At 39.7% G+C, this 27,873-nt stretch overlaps 1 protein-coding gene across 2 annotated transcripts in view; it reads right to left on the bottom strand.

Moving 5' to 3' along the window:
- Positions 1–3,421: 3,421 nt before the first annotated feature.
- RFTN2 (raftlin family member 2) overlaps positions 3,422–27,873 on the bottom strand; it is a 63,438-nt gene continuing 38,986 nt past the window's right edge. Inside the window, exons 8-9 of one of the 2 annotated variants that reach the window (XM_057747110.1) lie at positions 16,126–16,204; positions 3,422–4,864 (exon numbers count right to left, since the gene is read on the bottom strand). In XM_057747110.1, the coding sequence (XP_057603093.1) occupies positions 4,592–4,864; positions 16,126–16,204 (352 nt within the window). In that variant the 3' untranslated portion in view covers positions 3,422–4,591. The remainder of the gene's footprint in view (positions 4,865–16,125; positions 16,205–27,873) is intronic. The other variant, XM_057747111.1, reaches the window with a different exon arrangement.

Raw genomic sequence — 27,873 nt, 5'->3', positions numbered from 1 at the left:
GTAAGTAAATTTATTTATTTATTTATTTGTTGGCTACGTTGGGTCTTTGCTGCTGCACACGGGCTTTCTCTAGTGGCGACAAGCAGGGCTACTCTTCGTTGAGGTACATGGGCTTCTCATTGCAGTGGATTCTCCTTGTTGTGGGACATGGACTCTAGGCTTGTGGGCTTCAGTAGTTGTGGTGATGAGGAAAGTGAAACTTCCATGCTTGTAATTGCTTACTCTCCTCTATCTTGCAAAGGCCTGCTGGCCACTCTCAGTTAAACAGTAAAATGAATTACTAAGAGTGATCAGATAAGGGAAGACTGTCTTGCTCTCAGGCACCCACCCCCCCCAAGCCTTTGTTTGAGACCCTTTGCACATAGACTTGTTAAGTGACCATTAACTTCAACCAGCAACCAATGTGAGAATGCAAATTGGGACCTTAGTCCTGATAGGAATGGAATGTCCGGCTCCTACAAGTTGCTGTTAGGACCCCCTACTATGTGCGTAACCCATGGCAACTCCTATGTAACTGCCCGTGACCTATAGTAATTTGTAGCCAATCAGTTTGTACCAATTATAGCTGTATGTTTTAACCTATATAAGGAGAAGACTCCCCTGAAACGGGGCCCCCAGAATTTTGGAGCGTTAGCTCGTCTGGGTCCGCCGGCTCAATAAACCTGAGTTCTCCAACTCTCTGAGTGTTGTGCTTGGTTTCTCGTGGGATCAGTTCTTTTCTGCAACAGTGGCACTCAGACTCAATAGTTATGGCTCGTGGGCTCTAGAGCACAGGCTCAGCTGCTGTGGTGCACCGGCTGAGTTGCTCCATGGCATGAGGGATCCTCCCAGACCAGGGATCAAACTCGTGTCCCCTGCATTGGCAGACAAGATTCTCAACAACTGTACCACCAGAGAAGTCCCAATAAATAAATAAATATTTAAAAAAAATATTTGCTGTCTTGCTAGGCTTTTGTTAGGGTTTTTTTGGTTTGCAGCATTGGCATTTCTAGATTGCTGGTTTCTTCAGCTTCCAAGTCTGAAATGTATGAGGCAAAAATAAAGCCAAGAGGACTTCCTAGGCGGTGCAGTGGTTAAGAATCCACCTGCCAATGCAGGGGACATGGGTTCGAGCCCTGCTTCAGGAAGATCCCACATGCCGCGGAGCAACAATGCCCGTGTGCCACAACTATTGAGCCCATGTGCTGCAACTACTGAAGCCCACACACCTTGAGCCCGTGCTCCACAATAAGAGAAGCCACTGCAATGAGGAGCCCATAGACCACAATGAAGAGTAGCTCCCACTCGCTGCAACTAGAGAAAGCCCGTGTGCAACAATGAAGACCCAATGCAGCCAAGAAATAAATAAATAAATTTAATAAAATAAAATCAAATAAAACCAAGAAACTCACCACTGGGCATCTTATGTTTGTTTTATGTATAATCATTTGTCAGACCTGGCTCTGTAAACTTTGGGCTATTGCATAAGTAAAATTCACTCTCACGTAATGATAAATTGCCGCAATTAATATTATTTAAATGGATGGGGTTCTGATGGTTTGCATGTAGCTAGTTTTCCTACATCTCTACCAGTGTATTTTGATTTAACATGCTTAGTTATAGACTCTCCCCATTGCTAGCACCTACTCCATTTCAATGCTCACTTGAAATTTAGTCTTTCCATACAGGGAGATGCTGGGTCCTCCTCACAGGGAGATGAGGAGGTGAGAGAAGGAAATCCTTTTTAGTCTTAATGCTGTCTTCTAGCCCAGAGGGAATGGTAATGAGGAAAGGCTAAGAAAAAGAGACGGTTCCTTAGCTCTACCAGAATAAAAGAAATGAAAATGCATCTGGTACATTTATAGTCAAATATACAAACACCTGCTCCTGATAAAACAAATGATTTGGAGATTAGCTGTGATCTGGACTTACCATAGCTCTGCCTCCTGCTCCTATGGGTGTCTGAAGGCTCCTGAAAGGCCTTGATGTTTCTGAGAGATGTTTCTGTTGTCTTTTTTTTTTTAAGTTTTGTTTGTTGTTGCATGTATATTAGGAATAACATTTTTTAAAATTAATTATTTTTGGCTGCATTGGGTCTTTGTTGCTACACACGGGCTTTCTCTAGTTGTGGTGAGCTGGGGCTACTCTTCGTTGCAGTGCTCAGGCTTCTCAGTGTGGTGGCTTCTTTGTTGCGGAGCATGGGCTGTAGGTGCGTGGACTTCAGTACTTGCAGCATGTGGGCTCAGTAGTTGTGGCTTGTGTGCTCTAGAACACATGCTTAGTCGTTGTGGTGCACAGGCTTAGTTGCTCCATGGCATGTGGGATCTTCCCGGACCCAGGGATTGAACCCATGTCCCCTGCATGGCAGGGAAGTCCCTCTCTTGTCTATAAGTGACATTGAGAGAGCTGCTCCTCAGCTCAGTAGCAGTTTCTCTGGTGATTAGGTATTAAATGCTGCCCCTGGAGATAACAGGATGACATTCAATCCAAATGGGATGGAACTAATAGATGGTTATGGAAACCTAAGACAGAAGTGCTGTAGATGCTATACCAAGGGGAATGGCAGAACCTCACACCCATATCTATGTTCTCCATACCTTTTCATCATCATAACTCATAGGTATTAAAAATTCACATGCCAGAGCCCCTAAGGAATTACAAAGAGTTGGGAATTAATAAGATTTAAAACAAATTGGGAAAGAAAGTATTCTTATACAAATTAAAAAAAATTAAAAGTAAGATTTCTGAATTTTCCTTTAGTCAATATAAATTTCTATCTCTGTTTTTAATACTTCAAATCCCTCCTGTATACTGACAGAATATGCCAGAATCTCTGCCTGTTGTAGACCCTGATATTGGGGAAACTGTCTGATCTTTCTGAGTTTATTAACTGTTTCATATCTCATGGCACTTTGTGGGCTCCAGAAGTAGTATTTATTTCTACAAAAAATTCACCAACTCTTGAATATGGAACTCAGGTTCATCTAAAAATCAAAACAAAAAACATTCCTGCAAATACTGTTGATAGTTATTTCCATAGAATAATACTGAGCAGAATATTCTTAAGTTCCTTTATACCTATAAAGGTAATGCTTCTGCATGGTAAAAGTGGAATAATTCCATGTCAATCTTACCAACAATTCATGGAGATCAGCCTAGTTTAGTCACACTATAAATTTTTTTTTGACGTATGGTTGATTTACATAGCCACTGTTTTATTTACTTATTTTTTGACCACACCGTGCAGCACGTGGGATCTTAATTCTCCAACCAGGGATCGAACCTGTGCCACCTGCATTGGGAATGCAGGGTCTTAACCACTGGACCACCAGGGAAGACTGTAGTTACACTATATATCTGATAACATATAATACATATATGTCATATGTGTAAGACATATTATGAGCATTTGTGTTCAATAAAACCATAGTCCAAGAACAAATGACTTTTTTTATTCAAATGATCTTATAATGTCAACATCAATGCTAATAAAAATATATAATAGGTTGAACTCATCAATGGCACAGTTGTAATTCATTTGAAGTTTCCCACATTTCAAAGTAAGCCTTTTATAAATGAAAATCCTCTATTTTGTAAAATTTTAATCTTTACCTGTTAAAGGCTGGGCAAGGCAAAGGCATCCCTACTAGCAGAGCAAGAAAAGCAAAGATGGAACAGATAAGTCACTATACACATCGCATGTGCTATGAGCACCTTTTTACTCCTGTAGGACTGAAAATTCTGGGTTTCCACGTTCTTCGTGCTTTAGTAATCAAAATAAAAGTGTAATTCACATCTAGACAGATATAAAAGACTTCAGTTTCCGTTTAAAGTTGATGTTTCCCTTTTCAGACTATTTACAATTTAAAAGAAAGAAAATTAATTCTATCTACTGAGGTTTTTAAATATTGAGACTGTGGGTTCTTTTCATATTGAATTTTAAAGGATGCTGCTTGCCTCTATTTCTAGGCTATTAGACACAAGAAAGTTTAAGCTCAATGAATCAGTACAAGGTTGGTAACATGATGACCCTTTAAAACCAAAGACATACAAAAAGGATTTTTTTTCAAAGATATTTTAACAAATAAGGGTTTGCTTTGTACATATATGCCATTGTTAAAGACAAAATTTGGATTAATTGTCATATTCAGGAAATAGGTACTTTATTAATTAGCCCTTTATGTGTGTGTGAGTGTGACAAAGAGAGAGAGGGGGAGAGAATTTTCAGCTTAAGTAAGACTCTAACTTCCTGAGAATTTTCTAATTAGGTAAAAATACTGGTTGAGATATTTAGTTGTCTTACCAGGAATTTTAAGAAAAGTATGCCTTGCACATTCATGAGAAACTGAAGTACATTATTAGTTAATAACCTAAGGAGACATCTGTTTACACAGATGTTTTAGTTGAGAAAACAGTAAACATGATTCTAAATTTATAAATATGTTGGTTATTCTTCCTTGCCTGGGAGGTTGAGCCAAAGTTTACATAGATTAGAGGAAAGCCTGAGTCTGGAAAAATTCAAAGTATTATATAAATGTAGATAAAGTAATACAATAACTTGGCAATTATTTTAATAATTATTTACAAGGTCTCTGTGGCTTTCCTTCTTTGCTCACATACAAGTGACCTGAGTTACTCCGTCTTCCTGGTCAAACTGTCCGTCATCTAGTTCCCGCAGGACACTGTCACTGTTGCTGAACCCGGAGAAGGCGCTGAGCTGAGCTGGCCTCTTCTCCTGCATCCAGCATGCCCTAGAAGGAGCGAGGAGGCGCTCCTCCGGCGGGCCCCTGCCCCCTGCGGGCTGTGACAGGGCGGCGTCCGACCTGGCGCCCCTGCTTGTGACTCTGCTCCTGTCTTCGCCTCTCGTGTGCCGGCTGCCTTTCCTCTGAAACACAAGAGATTAGCAGCCAGGAGTTAAAAGGATGGGTGCCATCCTGTCCCTCTGATCTAGTTCTTGTCGTGGTCCAAGCACAGGTTGGAAAAGAATTTCTAGACACAAGGCAGAGTGTAAGGAAGATAGAGTTTATTAGAGAGAAGGGATGCTGTAAAGAGAGCAGGACGACTTCCTGGCAGACCAGGGAGAGCCGACCTTCTCATGGGCTTGCAGCCAGCTTTTATAACCCCAAGACAAGGAAAATTCCTGCTAGGAAAATGGCGATTTAATTGATTGGTCAGTGTGCCATAAGGCAAAGGGTGTTTTTAGGTGATTGGTCAGGTTCTAGATGTTGGATATTTTACCTAGCAAGGAGTTGGAGACTGTTTGGCCAAGGTCAAGAGAGCCCTTGCCGACAGCTGCTATTGGACTCAGTCCAGGGACTTCTTTTGTTCTGTGTCCTTGCCATAGGGTGCCACAGTTCTCTGCGCGCTTCTCTACCAAATCCTGCTCCTCTTCAAAGACCAGCTCAGGACCACCCTTCACATTCCCTCCTCCCCGCCCCCCACCCAGTGAAGCTGTGCTCCTCTCTCTGTTCACAACCCTGTGTAGCTTCCTGGCCCATCATTCTCCTCATTGGCAGGTTGGTTGTGTGCCCCTGTCTGAGCCTGCAACGACACCTCTGAGGACAGAGACCTGTTGAGGTCATACTTCGGGGAACACAGCAGGTAGAGAGACACTAAAGCTTCCATTTATCTTCTTGGTGTTCGTTGGGATCTGAGCAGCAGAAAAAGTGCCTCGGAGGCCACCTCACCCCCATTTCTGTAGGAATAGGCTGCACAGGTAATTCAGAATGAGATCATATTGGAAGAAGGGGCGCCTTTCCAGGTGGAGGACTCTCCTTGTCCTGCTGCAAACCGCTTCTGCCTGACACAGTGGGATTGCTCAGCAGTGGGACCAGTACATTCTGCAGACTGTCAGAGAAGCTGCGGATATTTTCACTATGAAATATTACTTAGGCCTGACCACGTCCTTGGTGCAGTTCAGAATTAAAAGACATGGTCTCTGCCAAGGTAGCTTTAGTCAAACTGAGGTATCTAAGTCAATAGAACGAGAGCTCAGGGAGAGAACTGTGGATGTTCAGACTCTTGATAAGATTTCCTTACAGGAGCTTCTTTAATACTGATAACATGACAGATATTAGATCATGATCATATACTCAGCCACAAAAACCGAATAAGGATAAATGAGAAAAGATAAAGCTAAAATAAAAAAAATTTAAAAAGCCCATAACAAAGGGAGTTCAACTCGAGGATGGAGATGCCTTAGAGGACTGGGACGGGGAGGGTGGGGGGGACTCGAGGGAGGGTGGGGGAGGAGTCGAGGGAGGGAGGGAATACGGGGATATGTGTATAAAAACAGATGATTGAACTTGGTGTACCCCCCAAAAAATAATAAATAAATAAAATTTAAAAAAATAAAAAAAATAATAGAGCATCAAAAAAAAAAAAAAAAAAAAGCCCAGTAATTTCCCAGATTACAAAAAGTTTATTTACTTAAAGCTCATTTATATGTTAGTTGAGAACTAGGATTACATTTTCTCAAATGTGAGAGCTAAAATTACTCAAAAAAACCCTTAGGAAAAAATACAGACGTCAGATGCCTAGGCTAGTCTTACAAAAGTTTGTTAATTCATAGGTTTGTTGAACTAGTGTATAAAATACAAAAATAGGAACTTCCCTGGCAGTCCAGTGGTTAAGATTCTGCGCTTCCATTGCAGGTGACGTGAGACTGATCCCCGGTTGGGGAACTAAGATCCCACACGCCACCCAGTGTGGCCAGAAATGACTGGTTTTCATGGTGAATATACAATGCAAACAAACAGCTGTATTAAATTGAATTTTGCAGGCTGCTGTGGAATGTAACCATGGTTGATAGCATTGTTTGTATAGGAAGATGCAGGCCTCATTGTGTTGCATTGAAAGGAGTGTGTTGCCAGCTGATGTTTTTTTTGGCTGAGTTACTGGAGTCCTCGGACAAGTTTAAAGGAGCAAGTCTGCAGTCGGTCCTACCTCAATAAAGGCCCGCTCTCACATCCCAAGTCAGACATAGCTTGATGGTGGGGACATTTTCATCTGCATTCATCAAGTGCAAATATCAGATCTCAAATCCTTTTCCTTTTTATCCTCATTCACCAAATGTATTGAATTTAATACAAGCAGTGGAATCTGACGATTTATTCTCAGGGTGCAGGATTTGAGAATGGCATGTTCTCCCTGGCATTGGAACGCTGGTCAGTGAGGATATAGCCTTTTGGCTGCAGGCAGGGCTGATGGGTACTGCTCCTTTCTCAAGCCTGACTACTGGCTCCTTTCCCACATGCACAAAGGGTGCATTCACTCCCAAATGGCCTCTTCTGTGGACTGAATGAAATGGGAAGGAGGGGATGCCTGGAAGCACTTGGCAGCCTAAACCTTTCCTTCCTCACCAGCACCAGGGCCAAAGGTGAATTTTGCAGTAAATTCCTTGTATAGTAGCTGATAGAGGCCAGCTCTCACATACTCAATGAGAATTTTCTTCTTTAAGAAATGGGTATTATTCAGAATAATAAGATAGTGATAGTAATTCACTTTTAGATAAGTATTAATAAGTAAACAGCCACCAAATATAAATTTACAATATTAGAAAATGACAAAATACCTAACTCTAAAAAAGATTTCAGAACAAACTCTTTTCTTTTTTTACCAAGTGACTCTTTTTAAAAAAAAAAATTTATTTAGGTATTGGTTGCATTATGCCACCAGGGAAGTCCCCAAGTGACTCAATAAATAAATCTTCAGCAATGATGTTGCCTCCCTCACTCCACATGAAATAATAGCTTTTCCAACAAATCAAACTTCAATATTCTTATAACTTAGAGTGTAGAGACTGAAACCTGACCAGTCCTCAGAGATCATCTACTTTAATTCCTCATTCTATAGAGGTAGGACCCAGAAAGAAGATGTTATTTGTTCAAGGTCAGGGAGTAGCTGGCTTTGAACTGGAGTCTGAGTGTCTTACCTTATTCTTTTCACATTATCTGCTCTGCAAAAATATGAGTAGATTTGTGGTCAAAGAGTTGTGTGTTTCTCAAATAAAACTTTTCAATTACAAAAATAATACATGCTCAGTGTAGAAAACCTGGCAAAAACAAAGAAAAAAGCGAAACCTACCCACAATCCCATCTTATAGAGATATCACTGTTAAAAATTGGCATGTTTCACTATGTATTTGCATATGCACTTAGATGAGATGTGTACAGCTCACTTTTGCACTTAGCACTTACTATATTTTAAGTATTTCCCTATGTCAATAAAGAGATTTTCCATGCAACATTGCCAGGCTTATTCACATAGGTTCTCACTTTCTTCTGATATTTTCATTATAAAATTGGGGGAGATTCTACCAAGATTTGCATACAGATCTAATGCCACCCTTTGATAAAATCAATCAACTTTTGAGAATCATCCTCATTTACTAAAAATGAGTGACCCATTTCAAATACCTGAAACTCAGTGACAAATCAATTACATTTAGGGTGTCCTACCAGTTTATCTTTCATTTTCCACTGCTGATGTCTTAGAAACAAAAGCAAAAGAACAAAGTCAGAATTATACCAGCAATCATAACATTGCACTGTCTTGGACAGTGTTGTGATGGACAGAGTGGAAGAGTAACTAAAAAAAATACGGTTTATAAAGCAATAAAAACATGGAGTAGACATTTAGGATTTCTCTTCCTTGTGTGTCTCAGGGTTGAAGGAGGAAAAGGAAGCCTCTGTAAGACTAAGTGTAGCTCTAGTACCAGTTGGAAGAGTCAGAGATTTTGAATCATGCAGAGAAACCCCAACCCTACTTGAGCACAGAATATGTTCCTGAGTCATCCAAGCTTGGGGCTGTCAAAATCATTCAAACCTGGGAAGGGAAAAAGATGTCATGGACAACCACCTTTCCAGCTAGCTTTCCTATCCACCTTCTTCTCTACTGCAGTGTGGGTACATGGCCCAATCAGATCCAGTCAGAGTCCCTTCCCTGGGATTGCTATATTGACTCTAGGATAAAGAAGTTCTTTCTTTCTAAAAATTGAAGTATAGTTGATTTACAATATTACATAAGTTTCAGCTGTACAACATAGTGATTCAATATTTTTATAGATTATACTTCACTTAAAGTCACTACAGAATATTGGCTATATTTCCTGTGCTGTACAATATATCCTTGTAGCTTATTTATTTTATACATAGTTTGTACCTCTTAACCCTCTACCCCTATCTTGCCTTTCCCCTCCTTTCCTCTCCCCTCTGGTTACCACTAGTTTGTTCTCTATATCAGTGAGTGTGTTTCTTTTTGCTATATTCATTTGTTTATTTTATTTTTTAGATTCCACATGTAAGTGATAACATATAGTATTTGTCTATCTCTGTCTGACTCATTTTAAGAAGTTCTTTCTTTTTGATGAGGTGGCCACACTCACCTCAAAAAGAAGCCCTCTGCACACACACACATAGAAGCTGAAACAAACAGAGCATCCTGGGGCTGTTGAATTTCTGCAGTCAGTCCCTGAGGCCCTGTTTTTTGTAGCTCTCTTTTTCATACTATGAGCTATGCCAGTATTCTTCCCACCTAGAAGCCAATAAATTCCCTTACAGACATAGGCTAATCTGAGCAGGGTTTCTGTCCCTTACACCCCAAGAGACATCAATAAGTAATATGGAAACAAGCATGGGTGGCCCAGAAGAGGGCATCTTCCCTTCTGCCCACACCAGTAAGAAGCCCATTTGCTTTGAGAGAAAAGCATTCCCTAGATGAACTTAATCAATGATAAAAGAAAACTGCTTTCATTTTAATTTTTACATGATATTCTTTGAGGTAGCTGACATACTCTGTTTACACTGGCACCAGATTAGATTTCACATGGACTTCAGTTGAGGATACTAACAGCTAGTGAATGAAATATGGCCCTATGACTTCCAAATAATTTCAAATGAACTTCAAATGACTGAAAAAGTAAGAGCAAAGTTTGATTAAATAATTATCTTACCGTGCAGTAAGGAAAGAAGTTAATGTATACATTAAATATTTCTTAGTATTCATATGATTTTATTTATAGTTACCTTGGAAAAGATCTAATTCAGAACATTTCTGTGACTGCTGCTCCTTCACGTCTTGGTTTGTATTAGAGAAATGATTTAATAGATGTGCCCAAGAAGTCTTTACCTCTTGAAATCATTCATTTTGAGATACATTTTAAAGACAAGATAGGGATGCAGATGCAGAGAATGGACTGGAGGACACAGGGTTGGGGGGGCAGGGGGCGAAGGGGAGGCGGGGGCGAAGGGGAGGCTGGGACTAAGAGAGAGCGTAGCATAGACATATATTTACTACCAACTGTAAAATAGATAGCTAGTGGGAAGTTGCTATATAACAAAGGGAGATCAACTCGAGGATGGGTGATGCCTTGGAGGGCTGGGTTGGGGAGGGGGAGTCGCAGGAGGGAGGGGATATGGGGATATGTGTATAAATACAGCTGATTCACTTTGGTGGATCTCATAAGCTGGTCCAGGAGTGTAAAGCAATTATATTCCAATAAAGAGCTTAAAAAAATAATGACAAGAAAATACTTTGAATGCAAAACTGCTCTAAAGAAGAAAAACAAATGTAAAATTGGAACCATTTAAATGTGACTTGTCTCCCAGAGTCTGCTCTCTCCACCGACCTCACCCCCCATTGCCTTGCAGTTTTCTGCTGGGCGTGTGGTATTTCACTCTGGTACCAGCACATGGTTGCCCCAGTTACATTTCCCAGCTTCCCTTGCAGATGCTTATGGCGACACAAAGTTCAGGTCAACGGGATGTGAGAAGAAATACGTCTGTGACTTGGGGGTCAGTGCCTTAGAAACATGCCTGGCATTCTTCCCTACTTCTTGCTGGCAGGACATGGCAACAAGGGTGGAAGCAGCCCTGGGTCCAGAGGCAGAAGCCAAATGTTGAGGGTGGCAGAGATGACCCGTCATGAAGCAGAGCCTTGTCCACCTGGAGTGTCTGCCCATCTTTAGATTCTTATGAGAGAGACCCTTCTGTTGTATTTAAATCATTCTATATTGGTCTCTTCGGCATAGCATCTCAGTAACTAATTAGTTACCACTTAATAACGAACAGAAAAAAGTTGTTGGCAACTAACGCTTTTCAGCTTAATTTTTCCCAACTTTCCAATTATGAAAAGCTTCAAGCATACAGAAAGTTTAAAGGATACGACAGTGAACCTAATACCTAGTTCAAAACTTGTTAATATTTTGCCATATTTGCTATATATATATATATGTTCATGTGTGTGTTTTTGAAAGTCAAAAAGCATCAATGCTCTACATTCCTACATATTAGCTGAAGGTAATTTTTAGCTGGAGAAAAATGGAGGGTCATTAGAACCTTCATTAAAAACTGAATTTTTTCTTCAGTTTCTCCACAGAGTTAGTGTTTAATCATCTAGTATTGAAAGAAAAACATTCGTATGAAAACAAAAGCAATATTCCATGTGACTAAGTGTTTTGCCCAGCCCTCTACGTATTTTCTGAGTCCTTCTCCCAACCCTGTGATAGGTACTAATGTTGTCCATTTTACAGATGAGGACACGGAGGCTTGGAGAACCCGGCAGACGCTGTTTGTACACACACACACACACACCCACCCACCCCATTCCCTGGAATCCCTTTCATGTTTTGTTGTCTACCCCTAAGAACACCACTGGATGGAAACCCTACTCTGAGTCAGTGGAAACTAAATACTTTTAAATGATCTTTCGTTTCTTTTAAATAATTATCAAAGGGAAATGGGCTGAAGAATTTGACTGAAATAGAGACTTTTAGGTAATAGAAAAATCTGATGAATTTTTACTTGAGTCTCCAAAGAAACAGAAAAGCTAAGAAAAGATCTTGGAAGAAAAATTGAGACCATTAAATAGACGGAGGTAAACTCTTGGTCATAGTCTCTTACCCTACTCAGCATAGCTATCGCTTCCTTAAATCTATCTAGAGGCCTCCCCCCCAAAATAAAGAAAAAATTTTAAAAATAGATAAAAGGAAGAGCAAGATAAAACGAACCTTGCTTTATTCAAACTACACAGCCTCATGTGGAGAAAAGGGAGGTTAACAACCTCATTACACTTCTTAAAAATTCCATTACCCAAGGAGAGTGTTTACTGAAGGACAAAGGTATAAAACACAGTCTATGTAATTTATAAAGCATACAATCTTTTATGAAAATTAAAAAAAAATTATAAAGCATATAATCTTTAAAATTTAAAATTTAAATTTAAAAGTAAATATGTAAAAGTGTAAAGTTCTATGAATTTTAACACGTGTATAAATTTGTGTATAAATCACAATCAGGACACAGAACAGTTCTATTATCTCCCTCAAAACCCTCCATGCTATCCCTTTATCACATCTTTCCCCAAACCCCTAATCCCTGGCAACCATTGATCTGTTATCCAAAATACAGTTCTGTCTTTTTGAGGTTGTCATATAAATAGAATAGTACAGTCTATAACCTTTTGAGACTGGCTTTTTTTTTTTTTTTTTTGGTTGCACCACACAGCTTGCAAAAGTTTAGCTCCCCAACCAGGGATTGAATCTGGGCCCTGGCAGTGAAATCTCCAAGTCCTAACCACTGGACCTCCAGGGAACTCTCTGAGACTGGCTTCTTTTAATCAGCATGTTTTTTTGAGATTAATCCATGTCATTGTGCATATCAAGAGTGGATTTGTTTTCATTTCTGAGTAGTATTTTATTGTATAGAAGTACTACAGCTGTTTATCCATGCACCTGTTGAAGACATTTGGGTTGTTTCCAATTTTTGGAGATTATGAATGGAACATATAAACATGTATATGTAGCTTTTTGTGTGAACGAAAGTTTTTTTCTCTAGGGTAAATGCCCAAGAGTGGGATTGCTGGGTCATATGTAAGTGTATGTTTAACCCCATAAGAAGCTGCCAACTTTTCCAGAGCGGTTGTACCGTTTTGCATTCCCACTGGCAGTGTTCGATAGTTCCGACTGCTCCTTATTCCTGCTAGTCCCTAGTATTGTCAATATTGTTTAATTTTAGTCATTTTAGTAGATGTATGGTCTCATCAGAGTTTTCACTTGCATTTCTCTTAATGATTAATGACTTAAATGTCTTTATATGTGCTTCTTTCTCATCTACATATCCTCATTGGTTAGATGTCCAAGACTTTTAACTATTTTTTACCTGTGTTGTTTATTTCTCATTTTTTAAGTTTTGAGAGTTCTTGATACCTTCTGGATACAAGTCCTTTGTCATATATGTGATTTGCAAGTTTTTTTTTCTCCCAGTCTGTGGCTTCTCTATTATTTTCTTAGTGTTATTCACAGAGCAAAAGTTTTACATTTTCATAAAGTCTAATTTATGAATTTCTTAAATGAATTATGCTTTTGGTGTCACATCTAAGAACTCTTTCCTTAGTCCCAGTTCATGAAGATTTTCTCCTATTATTTTTTTTCTAAAAGTTTCCTAATTTTCCTAAAACAAACTACCTTTCAATAGCTTAAAGAAAATTGAGGCAGTAATTGGGAGTATAAATATTTTGAATTGATATTTTCCATATTTAAAAAAATTTTCAAGCTATCTAAGAATATTGTGTAAAACATATCTGTGAAATATAAACAAATTCCAAAAGTACAGGTCTTTATAACTTCAGAGGAAAAAATTCCAACCGTATGCTTTCGTCATTATGCAATTCTCAATTCCCTTCCCTATAACAGAGGCATGAAATGGCTTTGCTTAACATAAAAGTACTGTTCTATGCTCAGTGCAATTGAATAAAAAAGTCTTATATATCTTGACATTAATTTCAGTAAAAGAGAGAACTTTTTTTCAAGGGTTAAATCCTAGATCAGTTTTTACTAGCCCATGAAATTTATCATTTTATTGAAAACTCATTGACAATCCTAGGGCGATGTTTGTAATGTCTCAAATTTCCACCAACTGGTTTTTAGAACTAAACACCTTTGAAATAATTCTTTGAAAACTTTTAGAAATGAAGCAATCCCCTCATCAACCCTTCCCAAACAACAACTGATTTCAAGTTACAAGCAAAGAATAGTGCCATTATAGACTTACAACTACATAAAAATTTTTTCCAAGGCATGTTATAAATGTATAACTTTCATAAAATACATATGAGATAGCTAAATTAACTCTGTGGTGATACTGATAGTCTACTACCTTCTTGAGAAAAAAATAACAAATTATTTCCACTAGAGAAAACTAAAAGAATTTACAAACTGGTTATCTCTTATAGCTATTAGATACTTCAGCTCCAGACTGAACCACCTACATGTTCTCCCCTGAAATAATCTCAATATCCTGAGATTTCCTGCTAGGAAAATTACAGATTTGCCAAAGGAAGAAACAGTAAATCCATTTAGAAGTAGAATTCTAAGCTATAAAATATAATATTCCTGGGCTTCTCATTGATGCAAACTGACGATTTATATACTTCTTTAGTATTAAATAAATGAGCCAGAAATTTTATATTACAATAGTTGTAAGTGTAAAGATTACCCAAAGAAAAGCTACCACTAGGCAACAGAATGGTATTTAAAGTTAAACAAAAAGAACTCAAATATTTTCAGGGAATCAGAGAACTGACATCTAACCTTAAGAGGGGAGACTGTGGAGCAGCTGAATTTGGGTCTTATATCTTCAAACACCAATTCCATGGCCCTCAGTTAGTCAAAATCCTGAAGCTGTGAATTCGGTTGATCTTTCTCAGAAATGATGGCCATTTGCAGAATGTTAGAAAGAAAGAAAGAGAAAGAAAGAAAAAGAAAAAGAAAAGAAAAGGCTATAGCATGGTGAGAAGTTGCTTTGGGGAAGGAGAAAGAAGAATGAAAACCTTTTCCAGACATTCTTTACATAGGTCCACCTTGCTTCTTCTTAACAGAATATTTCTTAATGAACTTGTGAACTTGAGCCATTCTTACTGGGGTTGGGAGGCACTGCTCACTTGTGAGCTCTAATTCAGTCTTTCTAAAATCCATGTACTTGATCACTCTGTTCTCCCACGAGAGGCATCTTCCTATCCACCTTTCTACCTCTCTACCTGCTTACCTACAGAGCCAGAGACAGTCTTTCCAAAATTAATGTGAGACAACTTAGCATGGCTGCATTACGTATACTGCCAGTCTAGCTTTGCTTGATATACAGAAAAAGAATCACTTTAAATAATTTTCTGGTCTATTTGTCAATGTCCTGTTCTGAAGGTTATGCTTTAATTAATTAATGCACAGATTGCTTCATTCAGTGATACTATTCTAGATGTGCATCTAGTAGGGGTCTAGTAAGGATAAGGAGACTTGAGGCTCAGCATAGCCCTTCAGCAAAGGGCTGAAAAAATATGACCTTGAGACAATACAAAAGTGCTCTCTGAAGTCAAGATAGACAAGATCGCACAGATCTGTTGTAACATCAGGCACATTCACTTATAAGGCTTATAACTGTAGGAGAGGAAAAAACTTTTCCTCTATTATCTTGTGTTTGGTATCTCAGGCCGGAAAATTAAACTGAAAAAAAACATTAGTAGGAGAAAAGGTTTATTTTGGATGCACATGGGGGCTGCACAGAGAAGTGAAAACTCAAAGAGGCAGTTAGACCTGGAAGATTATATATCATTTTACAAAGGGTGATACATTGTGGTGAAGCAACTAAAGGAAAAGGGGTTTTGGGCTTCCAGGGGCAGTAGATTGTGGAAAGGTAAGTATCTGGGGGACCTAATGGAAGGGAATACTTTAGTAAGGTTTGTTCGTGGGGACTATAGTCTGTGTCGTAGCCAGTGATGAGTCATCTCTGGTACAGGAGAGAGAGGCAACTTTACAAGTGGAAATTTTTGTCACCTTTTAAAAAAGGGAAATTTATGCCCTGCTTTTGTCAGAAAGGGAGATGGTAGAGAGTTTCTCCTGTGTCTGCTGTTTCTTAATTGCCTTTAGCTCAAAATATGCCGAAGCAGCATATTTTGGGGTCATATTCTGATCCCCTTCAGAGTTGTCTCATGTGCCTGTTTGCTGGCACATTTCCCTTGTCATATGTTGGTTCAGAAGACTGTTTCCTTATCAAGTCCACACTTCCTCATCCGTTCACCATTTAGAATTACAATGAGAGTTTAAGGATTAAATGCTTCAGTGTAAGGTTTAGTTCATACAATATCAGTTTTACTCACTTCTGGTGTTTGAGCAGCTGAATTCCACATAACTGGTCTCTGAAGGAACACAACCTGCTTTGTAGCCAAATTCCCTTCGCTGCAAATTAAAACAATAGCATTAGTATTTGTAAATTAGTAATTCTCTATATTTCACACTTGGCTAGGACGGTCCACGTGTCCTTTGTAAAATAATCTTCTGATCCAGCAATAACTATGAAATATGATTCTATGTAGGTTGCAGCAGATAAAACAAGGGGAAAAAAAAACCCTAAAAACTAAATATGGTTGTTACAAAAGAAAATGTTAATGTTTAAAACTCGTAATCTCATTGTGCTAACATACTTAGTTTCATCTCTGTGTCCCCTCCCACTCTTTTATCAGCGTGTATTTCTGTACGTTTATAATCACTGCGTGTTTGCATTCTGTATTCTGTGCTTATCCCTTTTCTTGTTTGTACACTGTGATCATATTCTTAATAATTGCATGATAGCCCAAAGAATTAAGATACCAAAATGTACTAAGCCTTTCCTTTGTTATCGGAAAATTAGGTTGTTTCCGGTTTTCTGCTAATTGCAAATAATGTTGCTATGGAAATATGTATAGCCTTCCTTATTCTTTATGACTTATTTCCTTGAGATAAATTCTCAGGAGTGGGATTATTAGGCCAAAAGGGTATGATTTAAGCTCCTTGGTATGCATTGTCAAATCTGTCTTATAAAAAGAACAAACCAGTTTGGGCTACCATGTGTGAGAAATTTTATATACATTTTCCATTGAGGAATTTGAGCCACAGCTAGTTTCATTTTCAGATGCTTCTTCGTAGTCAGCTACTCAATATTCTCCTTATTTAATTACCATCATGGCAAATTACCCCTTGCCAAAGACTACTTGGGGTTTGGATTTCTCTGAAATGCCTTTCACAGAGTCTCCATGGATTTATGGGGAGGAGTGTCTGTAGCTAATGTTGCTCAGTTACGACTTTTATTATGCAAAAAACCCAAACAAAACCTCACTATTAGCTGCATTTTATGCTGAGCTCTTTTTCTGGAAAACAAATGCAACATTGAAACTCTGGCCCTAGTGGTCAGCCCCACACCATTTGAAAATTCTAAACTCACTGATACTGTTGAATTTTGAGAAACAGCAAATCTTCCCACAAAGTGGTAATGAGAGACTGCCTCTTCTTTATTCTTATTTTTAAAAGACTGCTTCTAATCTAATCTCATTTTAGTTTGACTCTATCTTTGATAGGAAGAAAAGACTTGGTATGAAATATATCCTAAATTTTGGGAACAGCTTGAATCGTCAGGAAACATCAGTTATGATACTGGAATGGAACAGCAGTGTACAGAACAGGCTGGTTTGTTTGGGAGGCAGGGAGGATACTGGAAAGGGCAGAGGCTTTGGAACCAGACGGGTCCTGGGTTCAAGTCTCAACTCTATTGTAAAACGAAGAATGTTGCCCACCATCTGTTCTACAAGAATCAAGTCATTAGCCACTGCAGCCACTGACCTACAATTCACCCTGAAAGGAATTTAGGTGAAGAGCAGGATAAGGCACTTGGTACTCTGCAAAACCAGGCCCTTACAAAGTTAGAAATATTTCAGGAGAAATTTTTTTATGAACCTGGATTCTTACATCTTCTTATACTTAGAAAAGATCTAAAGTCATTAACTGAGAAACCTGCTGACACTATCGTAAGAGCAGATGATACCACCTAATACCTGGTGACTTTGGCAAAGTTTTAAAATTCTCTTTCATTTCCTGTCAGGGCCTTTGCAACGAATAAAGAAGTCAGTGTGTATGAAGAGTCTCCTCTGTGCCTGCCGCTGGACAGAGCACAGCAAATGGGATTTCCTTCCAGTTCCTCCATTCATTAATCAAATGTGGGGTAGGGTTAAGTGGGAGGAAAATATCTCAGAATCAAGAATATCTTCCAGGGAGAACAGTCAAGGGAAAGGGGACACAAGAATAGAGAAGAGGTTTCTGAATAATGTTGAAGGTATGTGACCCAGGTGGAGAATTATGTGAGGGAACCAGGCCTAGAACTAACCAAAGATGAGGAGGAGGGGTCAGGGTAGATTTATTCATCTTGAATAGAAAGCAGGAGAATGTCAGGGTAGGGACTGGGGTTGACCCTGGAGTGAGTTCTCCCCAAACAGTTATGGGATGGGGCAAGCCTGAATGCACTAGGGTGTGATGTTTGGCTGACAGTAGGCTTCTCAACTTTTATGAATGGGGTAAAACAGTAAGTGTGGAGAGGGTTTCTCAAAGGCTGACTATCTTAGGACAGTCTCTGGATACCCAGATAAGACTTTGGAAGGTTAGCATCTTCCCATTTCTTAGGAGGTCCTTAGAGCCAGACTCAATTTGAAATATGTCTGAGACCTCTCGTCCCTGATTTTCTAAAGGGCATTCTAATTTAAAATAGGTCCTGCTCTTTTTAGGACATCTGTGAGATGTGGAATGCCTTTTGGTTTGGAGAATCTAATCATGGTAGAATGAAAGGGAAAGAGGTCTGAGGGACAACTTTTTGACAGGGCAAGTGAGTCCGTCAGCGTCTCCAGTAGCTCCTGAAGTAACTCTATTTACTGAGCTTGGTTAGGATATTTGCCCTGTAGCACAGGTTTCTGAAAGGATTTGACTGGTGAAGTCATTACAGGACCAGAGAGAACTTCAAATGCTCTCCTGAAAGCTCTGAGAGAACAGGGCCTACATCTCCTATTCCCTACAGAAATTTTTATCCAAAAAGTGCTGTTAGTTAACTGAGTTAACTTAGTACCTTCCTGAGAGGCAGTTAAGAACCTTTGGATTCTCTTTCAGAATGTTATTAATGGGCAGTCATGCTCTGATGTAATAGAAAATGAATGCAGCTTTTGGAAAATGCTTGATTGACACATAAACTCTGGAAAAGTTCTGGCACACATTCTTGACCTGCATTGTCAAGAGTATAAGCTGCAAGTATAAGCTGGTCAAGGGAAGAGGCTGCAAAAATGATGTGAAAACCCCCGCTAGTCCCTCCTTTCTGAGGGCAGCAGATACTCCCTGGTGACACAGGCAGCGTGAGGCACCGGTCAGCCAGCGCGGCCTGGGGCTAAGTTGCCTGTGGGCCACCATGGAGAGAAGGGTGAATGGATATGAGGGCCCAGAAGGGGAAGGAGAGTCATTAGTGCAGAAGAAGGGCCAGGAAAGTACCATGACTCCGGAGGCCAAAGCCCAGGCTGGGTCTGGGACACGGGGCTAAACTGAAGGAGAAAAAACAAAGGCCAAATCAGTGAGGCCCATTGGAAAAGTGAGATTGGTGGGAGAAGCAAGGTCACGTCCAGGCATCTGACCAGACCAAACCAGTTGAAGCAAAGTGAAAAAATGAAGTCTGAGTCAGCTCCTGGGTCACACCCAGGATTACGCAAAGACCAGAGGGCTGGTGTGGACCGGCAAGAGGCAAGAGAAGCCCCCAGCACTGTGGCTGTCCCTGGAACGAGGGATACTCTTTGCCTTGGTAGCAAGCTCATCTTTCAATGCAGGCAGACATGAGTGTGGGATCTGGGGAGAGTGAGCCAGGGATTGTACTGACAGCACCAGCAGAGCAGCAAGGCCACAGATGGAGGAGAAATGCGTTCAACTGGCTCTACAACTTTATACTACAAAATATTCAGACACATCACTTCTCTGTGATGTATTTATCAATGAGGCAGTGGAGTGTAGGAGAAACTGCATATTTGGCTTTAGGGTCACAGTGACCCTGGGTTTGCATCCCAGCTCTGTTGCTTGCTAGCTATGTGACGCCGACAGAGTCGCCCTATCTTTCTGAGCCTCCTGTTTCTCCTCTGTAAAACAGAGATGGTTCTAACAATACCAGTGAGATGGTAGATATAAAGTTTTTAGCACAGACTCTGGGGCATAGCAGATGTTCAGTAAATGTTTCCTTCTCCCTTTCCTGCCTTCTACAAATTCCATAAGAAAACAAAAAGAACACTCTCTATTTGGATGTTTTTAAGGGGTTTGCTATGGCATCAACAAACAATCGAGAAAAAGACCAGCTTCCCAATAACAGATCTCATGGGCTAAACTGAGAAAAGTAACTTCAATGTGTGCAATGCTTTCGGTGTACTGAGTACTTTCCATGTGAATTAACATATTTGTTTCTTATGAACATCCTTTCAGGTGGGCGGAGAAGATACTTTTTTCGCCATTTTATGACTAAAGAAATTGAAACCCAGAGTTTCGTCATGAATCATCTCTAGTTTCCTTCTTTCCACATCAGCACACCATCTTTACAACAAGTGTAGAATGAACTCGGGGAAGCCCTGACTACAGAGAGGAGTGGCCTGGTTCAATTCCATTCTGACTGGACAGCTTTATAATGAATGAATAAGTGTAGACTATTTTGCAGAAGTCCAGATTTCTATGTTAGCGTCTTCCCAATTTAGCATTTCAGCTTATAATGTTCAGGAGTTGTAATGGACAATAAAAAAGGAAATAAAAACAAGGGTTCATTTTTCCTGGGCCAATTAGACTATTTAAACAGAACATACAGGTCCTGGTGTTAGTATAACATTGAGAAAAGGAAGGAGAGACAGGAGCAAGTTCATGATCTGTGGCACTTAAGTGCCACATAAAAGGTGAATCACTGAAAGCTTTGCCTTAAAATATTGTTCCCATGAATTTAGTTTTGCACAAGAGTGTAAGTACTACTTATAAAAACAAACAAGCAACAAGAACAAAACTAAAAAGCAGTTCTATCATGGTTTGATGATATCTTTAGTGATATTTAAATTTCAAAATTATTTTTCCAGGAAGTTACGAGGACAACTTGAACTTCTGCTTGGTCCAATATTTGCTTAAATTTTAAGCATCTTTGAAACAGAGCTGGAGACTTAGAGTTTATGGGTAGGTGGGAGAGAGCCGTCTACATTCTTTAACACATAAAAACCAAGGTCATGTTTGATTGGCCTGTGGAAATTGCCGCCTCGACTCAGTTGCTTGTTGCTGAGTTTCTGGTTGTGGCATTCTCATACCTGGAATGCCCTCGTCATCGTCACTCCTCTTCCCAGCCTGCCCATCTTCTGAGATTCATTTCAACTGTGACCTCACTCTGATAGCCTGCAATGATCCCTCAACTGAAGAGCCACACACCCTTTTTGGGGCTCCCATGGATCCCTTTTATGGAGGTTAATCCCTTTCTCAGGGATTTGTCACGTGGTCACTGGTATATACATTTCCTTCCTACTAGGTCTAAGCTCCCTGAAGAGCTAGTCTTCTCATCTCTGCATCTTCCATGTTAATTAGCAGAAAGCCACTCTTCAAATAGCGCTCAGTAGATATTTGAAGAATCAAAGACTTTATGAATAAGTGGTCATTTGGTTTCTGTGATAATGTATTGATTCCAGAGAACATGCATAAAAAAAAAATCAGGGACTTTCCTGGTGGCACAGTGGTTAAGAATCCAACTGCCAATGCAGGGAACATAGGTTGGCGCCCTGGTCCAGGAAGATTCTACATGCCAGGGAGTAGCTAAGCCCGTGCATCACAATTACTGAGCCCGAGTGCTGCAACTGCTGAAGCCTGTGTACCTAGAGCCCGTGCTCCATAAGAAGAGAAGCCACTGCACTGAGAAGCCTGTGCACCGCAAGCAAGAGCAGCTCCCACTCGCCACAACTAGAGAAAGCCCATGTGCAGCAACGAAGACTCAACAAAGCCAAAAAAAAATGAAAAAAATTTTTTATTTCCACAGATTTATTTGATATCTGTATATGCATACTTTAAAAAAATTTTTTTAATTGGAATATAATTGCTTTACACTCTTGTACCAGTTTTTGAGGTTAAAAAAAAAATCACAGCAAGTGAGCAAAGACTTGCAGGAGAGATAAAAGGCTTCCTAGGTCTTTTTACATCTTCAAAGTTCACTGACATTTAGTATGAATCCTTTACGATTTAGCTGTTCCTTCATCTCCTCACAAAACATATTTCTCAGGCACATCAGCCTATAATAACTACAGCTTACAGAATTTTATGTTAATTAAAAAAATTAAAATGTCCCATGTTATGCCCAAATTTAAAAATTCACTCCTTGCCTCCCCTCATTGCTTCAGTGAAGGGAGAGCTTTCTTCAACCATACACTGAAAAGGGTAAAGATTGATATATTTGCGTATTTAAAAAAATTTTTTTTAAACTTTTTATTTTTTTATTTTTTACAATAAACTGCATGTATTTAGAGTGTACAATTTGGTATTCCAGTCTCCCAATTCGTTCCCCCCCAACCCTCCCCGCTTTCCCCACTTGGTGTCCATATGTTTGTTCTCTACATCTGTGTCTCTATTTTAAAATTAAAAACTTCTGCTAATTCAAAGACATCATGAAGAGCGTAAAAAGACAAGGCATGGAATTAGGGACATCATTGCAACACAGGTAACAAATAAAAAGTCTCATCCAACATATATTTAAAAACTCCTATAAGTACAATTTTAAATGTGGGCAAAAGATTTAAACAAGTACTCGACAAAAGAAAAATCTCCATGGTCAATAAAATATGAAAATGTGCTCAATTTTAGTAGTAATTAGGTAAATATAAACTAAAATCACACTGAGGTCATATTGTGTGTACAGATACCAGAATGACATTTTTTTTGTTGGAGCAATGGGAGCTTTCATATTCTGCTGGTGGGTAAGCTGCAACATTCTACTTGGAAAGAGTTTGGCATTTATATCCAATAAAGCTAAAGAAATGTCCTATGACCCAGCAATTCCACTTCTGGTCTACACCCTTGAGAAACTCAGGCACTTGTGCTCAGGTTCAGAACAGCACGCTTGTCATCGCCAACACCTGGAGGCAAGCAAACCATCAGCAGCAGAACGGATAAATAAATACCCACACACAACATGGATAAAACTCACAAGGTTAAGTGAAGGCAGCGACATGTGAAAGAATGTGTATAGTTCCATTTTTATAACATTGAAAACAGGCAAAACTAAATTGTATTATTCAGGGATAGCAATGTTAAGTGGTAAGACTATTATGCAAAAGAAGGAACTGATTATCCTAAAAGCTGGGGTAATGCTATCTCTGCATGAAAGGAATGGGTATGTTGGGGAAACACACGGGGTACTTCTAGGGTGCCAGCAATATTCTGTGTCTTGTCCAGTGCTAATTACACAGGTGTTTGTATAATCATAATTATGCACATCTGTGTTTAATGCACTTTCTATATGTGTGTCTCATTAACAAAATTGTTTTAAGGGTGTATGTAGGGGACGTCCCTGGTGGCACAGTGGTTAAGACTCCACACTCCCAATGCAGGGAGCCTGGGTTTGATCCCTGGTCAGGGAACTAGATCCTACATGCATGCCGCAACTAAGTGTTTGCATGCCACAAGTAAGGAGCCTGCCTGCCGCAACTAATACCCAGTGCAATAAATAAATAAATAAATAAATAAATAAATAAATAAATAAATAAAAGAGTGTATATAATGCTGATATTTAGGAGAATGGGTGTGGATTTATACATGATAAAAATGCTCCCTCCCCTTTTACATTTATTGTTTTGGTAAAATAAGTCTTGAATTCTATGTTTTTTTTTTTTAATTGAGGTATAGTTGATGTACAATATTAAGGTGTACATCACAGGTGCACAACACAGTGATTCACAGTTTTTAAAGGCTATATTCCATTTATAGTTATTATAAAATATTGGCTGTATTTCTCGTGCTGTACGATATATCCCTGCAACTTATTTATTTTGTATATAGTAGCTTGTATGTCTTAATCCCCTGCCTCTATCCTGTCCCTCCCGGCTCCCCTCTCCCCCTCTCCCCTTCCCCTTCCCCCTCCCCTCTCGCTACTGGTATTCACTAGTTTGTTCTCTATATCTGTGTGAGTCTGTCCTTTTTTGTTAGACTTATGAGTTTTAAACTAGGAGAGGTCTTTAGGAATTTATTCACCTGTACTCATTTTCCCTTGAATATATCCTGCACTTGGCTGACTCTGCTTTGTGCTACAGTTGCCAGAAAGAGGAAATACTATGCGGTATTCATACGTCTGCTTTCCACCTTCCATGCTCATAGCAGACATCACTAACTGATCACATTCTTTTCTGCTGATCCTGGTTTTAGAATCCTTGCTTTTAGGATGTTCAGGCAGCCACTCCCAACAGACCAGTGCTGCTATGTGAGATGACACCTATTTACCATTCCTGGTTAGCCCTATCCGCCACCAGGACTATTTTCTCTAAAACTGCTTTTGGAAGCTCTATTCTTTCATAATGGCGCCTGCCCCTCAGACTTTGCTCAGTCTTCACAGACCGCCTCTCCTCTTTCACCGATGTTCTCCACCATATTAACTGCCTTATACTCAACTTTCTTTTCATTATTGCTTCCCCAAGGAGACTTTTCATATATTTTCTCCTGAATTCCTACCTGCTCCCCAACCCCGTTAAATTTTAATAACAAAGATATGCCATGTATCTGTTTATGTACTGTAACCTTTTGGAGAGCCACAAACCATTGTAATATCTAAGATATTCTCACCTCCCCCATAACCAGTTTTCACCCCCTTGTGGCAGTGTCACCCCTGTTGAGAACACATATTCTAGATCTCTTTGCAGGACTTGTCAGCATCTGTTCCACATTTGTTATTTGTGGCTGTATTGTCTCTCCAAGCAGATTACGAGTTCCTGGAAACCAGGGTCTGCCCCTAGAATGGGTAGAATATTGCCTTATACATACCAGGCACTCAATAAATATTTGAGTTGAATTGAAAGAACATTCTGTTTAAAATTAAAATGCAAGAATGTGAATCAGTTTGAATACAGACTGAGCTGGTTTCAAATGAGTGGCTTATTTGCAACTGCTTAGTCACTTGTGAAACAAAAATACTCTTATAAACAGCTTTCATTTATGGCTCCAAAGTCCATTAGACTAGAGAAAACAAATTTGTTAGGTTAATTTGTATTTTCTGATTAGTTTTGCATCATATTATACATTAATTAACTGCCATGGTTTAAAACTGAGTTTCCTTACTGAGTTTATGATTAATCTCTCTATCTAAAATTTGTTTTCTTGTCCCAACCCTGTTCCCCTCACGATTGAGATGTATCAGAGAAAAGGGGGGTCGAAACCAAGCAGGACCCTATGGGGCCTCCCCAGGTACAAATGCCCCTCTGTGTCCCCCATTTCTTGTTTGTAGAACAAAAGGCTTTACTTTTCTAGGTCTTCCCCGAGTTCCAAAGATCAGACTCAAGCAGTTAAAGATTAGGACAAGAGGCATAGGACTCCTAGTTCCTCCAGAAGGGATATCTGATGCATATCCTAGAGTTGTTTTGCAGAAACTAAGACCCCCACCTAGGTGAAGGATGCTGGCCACATGCTGACCACAAGCATGGAGATTGGAACCAGAAGATTGAGATTCCCAGAACATCAGCCCGTTAACTCACCACTAACGAATCGGAAGGTCTGTGAGCTGATCATGCATCTGTGTCCCTCTCTCCTAACACTGTCTTTAAAAGCCTTGCCTGAAAGTCATCGGGGAGTTCAGGTCTTCAGAGCATGTTCTCCTTGCTTGGCGCCCTGCAAATAAACCCTTACTTTGCTGCAAACATCTGCTGTCAGTTTGGCTTTCTGCACCACAGGCACATGAGCCCTTGCTCAGTAACACAATTCAGAAAAAAATGAGTAAATTCCTGCTTTTAAAATAGGACATAAACTTTTCTTTTTAAAAGCAGAATTATAAAACTAAATTTAAAATTTTAGCTTGCACCTTTGTAGCTATGTCCTTAGTCACAAAGTTCCTTTGCCTTATGACCTTCATTTCTTTCTCAGATATCAGCACATGCATTAAAGACAAAAAAAGGCACTTCCACAATTTAGCTCCTCCCAACCCCTCCTCCTGACAAAAATGTTAGAAATTGAAGCTCAGATGAAGAAGGGTGGTAACTAGAAGTATATATAATAGACAAATTAACTATGTCTTAAAAAACGAGGGCCTTGTCAAAATGCTGCTCACTGCAAGATTGCTACAAGCTTAACTTACAATGGAATTACACAACACTGTTTCCACAGAATTTAAATTAGAGAGGGAAGAGACTGGCATGAAAAGGGACCAAACGTGAAACCTTGGCCTCTCCCTCTACTGTATATAAGTAAGCAACTCCTGCCTTGGCTGCCACCAGAGGACTTAGAGGAACTTATTTGTGTACTTAAGTGTCTCAAATAACTGCACAGACTTCTAGTGCTTCTGAGCTGTGGTGATCACAGGGCTCTGGAGTCTTTTCCTTCAGGGGCTGCAGAAAATGGAAGAGCAGGCAGGGCCCCTGACGCCACCACAGTGAAGAGACCATTTTCTCTTCTTGTTATTTGTATCTTGTCCTTTATGACTAGACTTTTTAATATTCACCATACAGTATAACTTGATTTATTGTACCACAAGCCCCCGCCTTTAAATTCTGTCTTCTGAGATATAACTGAGGGTGTACACTTTTCTTCTATCTTGTGTTCTAAAATGCTTTCTCTTTCAATGTTAGGTTATAATTCCATATTTCTGCAAGTCCATCAGGATCACCATGGATTCTTGTTAAAAATGCACATCCCCCCTTCCTTGCCTGCCCCAGATTATTACTGAGGAGAGGGGAATTTATCTGAGGTGGCCAAACAGAGGGAACTTTGGCTCCTCCTTCCATTTTTTTCTGGAGATTATTTTAAGGTCAGCAATGTTAGCTGCTTGGTCAGCGAATTTGATCCTCTACCAGATTTGTCCTGAAAAATTTAATGTAAACTTTCGCCTTGATTTTTTTTTAAAAGGATTGGGCCTATTTGTATAATTATATAGTGATAAGTATTTAATAGGGATTCTGGCAAGTTTTCAGGGCTGATAACAATAACCCTTGAATAAAGTAGTATCAGATGACCACACCTTGACGTTCCCATGGTAACACAGTTTGAAACCTCAGGGGTATGATCTTGCCTAAGGTAACGAAGCAACAACCTTAACCTAAGGACACTCTGGGAAAATAACTTTATGCAATCTGATAACAGGATATATTTGTTTTTATTGAAGTATAGTTGCTTTATAATAGTTTCACGTGTACAGAACAGTGATTTAGTATTTTTGCAGATTATATTCCATTATAGGTTATTACAAGTTAATGAGTATGCGAGCAGATAGGTGGGTGGGGGGGTCCCCAGAGAAAGAGAACCAGGCACGACTTTCTTGACATAAGAGAAGCCATTTTTGGCCTAAGCCATTTTGTGATCTAAGCCTGGACTCAATGCTTGCCCTTGAACAGGTCTCAGTAAATAATGATCTTAAGGGGATAAAGGAAAAGTGGTCATGAAGCAAGAATTCAGTGAAAAAACCGAGTCCTAGGTCCTCCTCAAGGGATGTCCATAGCAATCTGATACAGATCTTTGCAGGAACTAAGGCCCCACCCAGGTGGAGGATGGTAACTACATGCTATGGCCCCAGCCTGGTGAGAACCTAAGGAATGGTGATATTGACCTTTTCTGACCCTCATGACTTCAGTAAAGCTTGGACTCTGGTTAACCTTTCCCCCAATTCTATGCAGAAGTCTCCTCTGCTCCAGCCCCTTCATGAAAACACATGTACCCTTAGCTTAAAACTTCCCCAGTTTTGTTGTTCCGGGAGACACTGATTTGGGAAAGATCCCTCATGTTTTCCTTACTTACTGCAAGTAATAAGTCCTTCCTTCTCCTGGTCTTTGGCTTGGTTGTATCAATATCTTTTGGCTTGACACCCACCAAGAGATGAACCCAGT

Source organism: Hippopotamus amphibius, chromosome 8 (genome assembly GCF_030028045.1).
Source record: "Hippopotamus amphibius kiboko isolate mHipAmp2 chromosome 8, mHipAmp2.hap2, whole genome shotgun sequence".
NCBI lineage: Eukaryota > Metazoa > Chordata > Mammalia > Artiodactyla > Hippopotamidae > Hippopotamus > Hippopotamus amphibius.
Note: the sequence above shows the minus strand (reverse complement) of the source record. Positions and strands in the feature narration are given on the sequence as shown.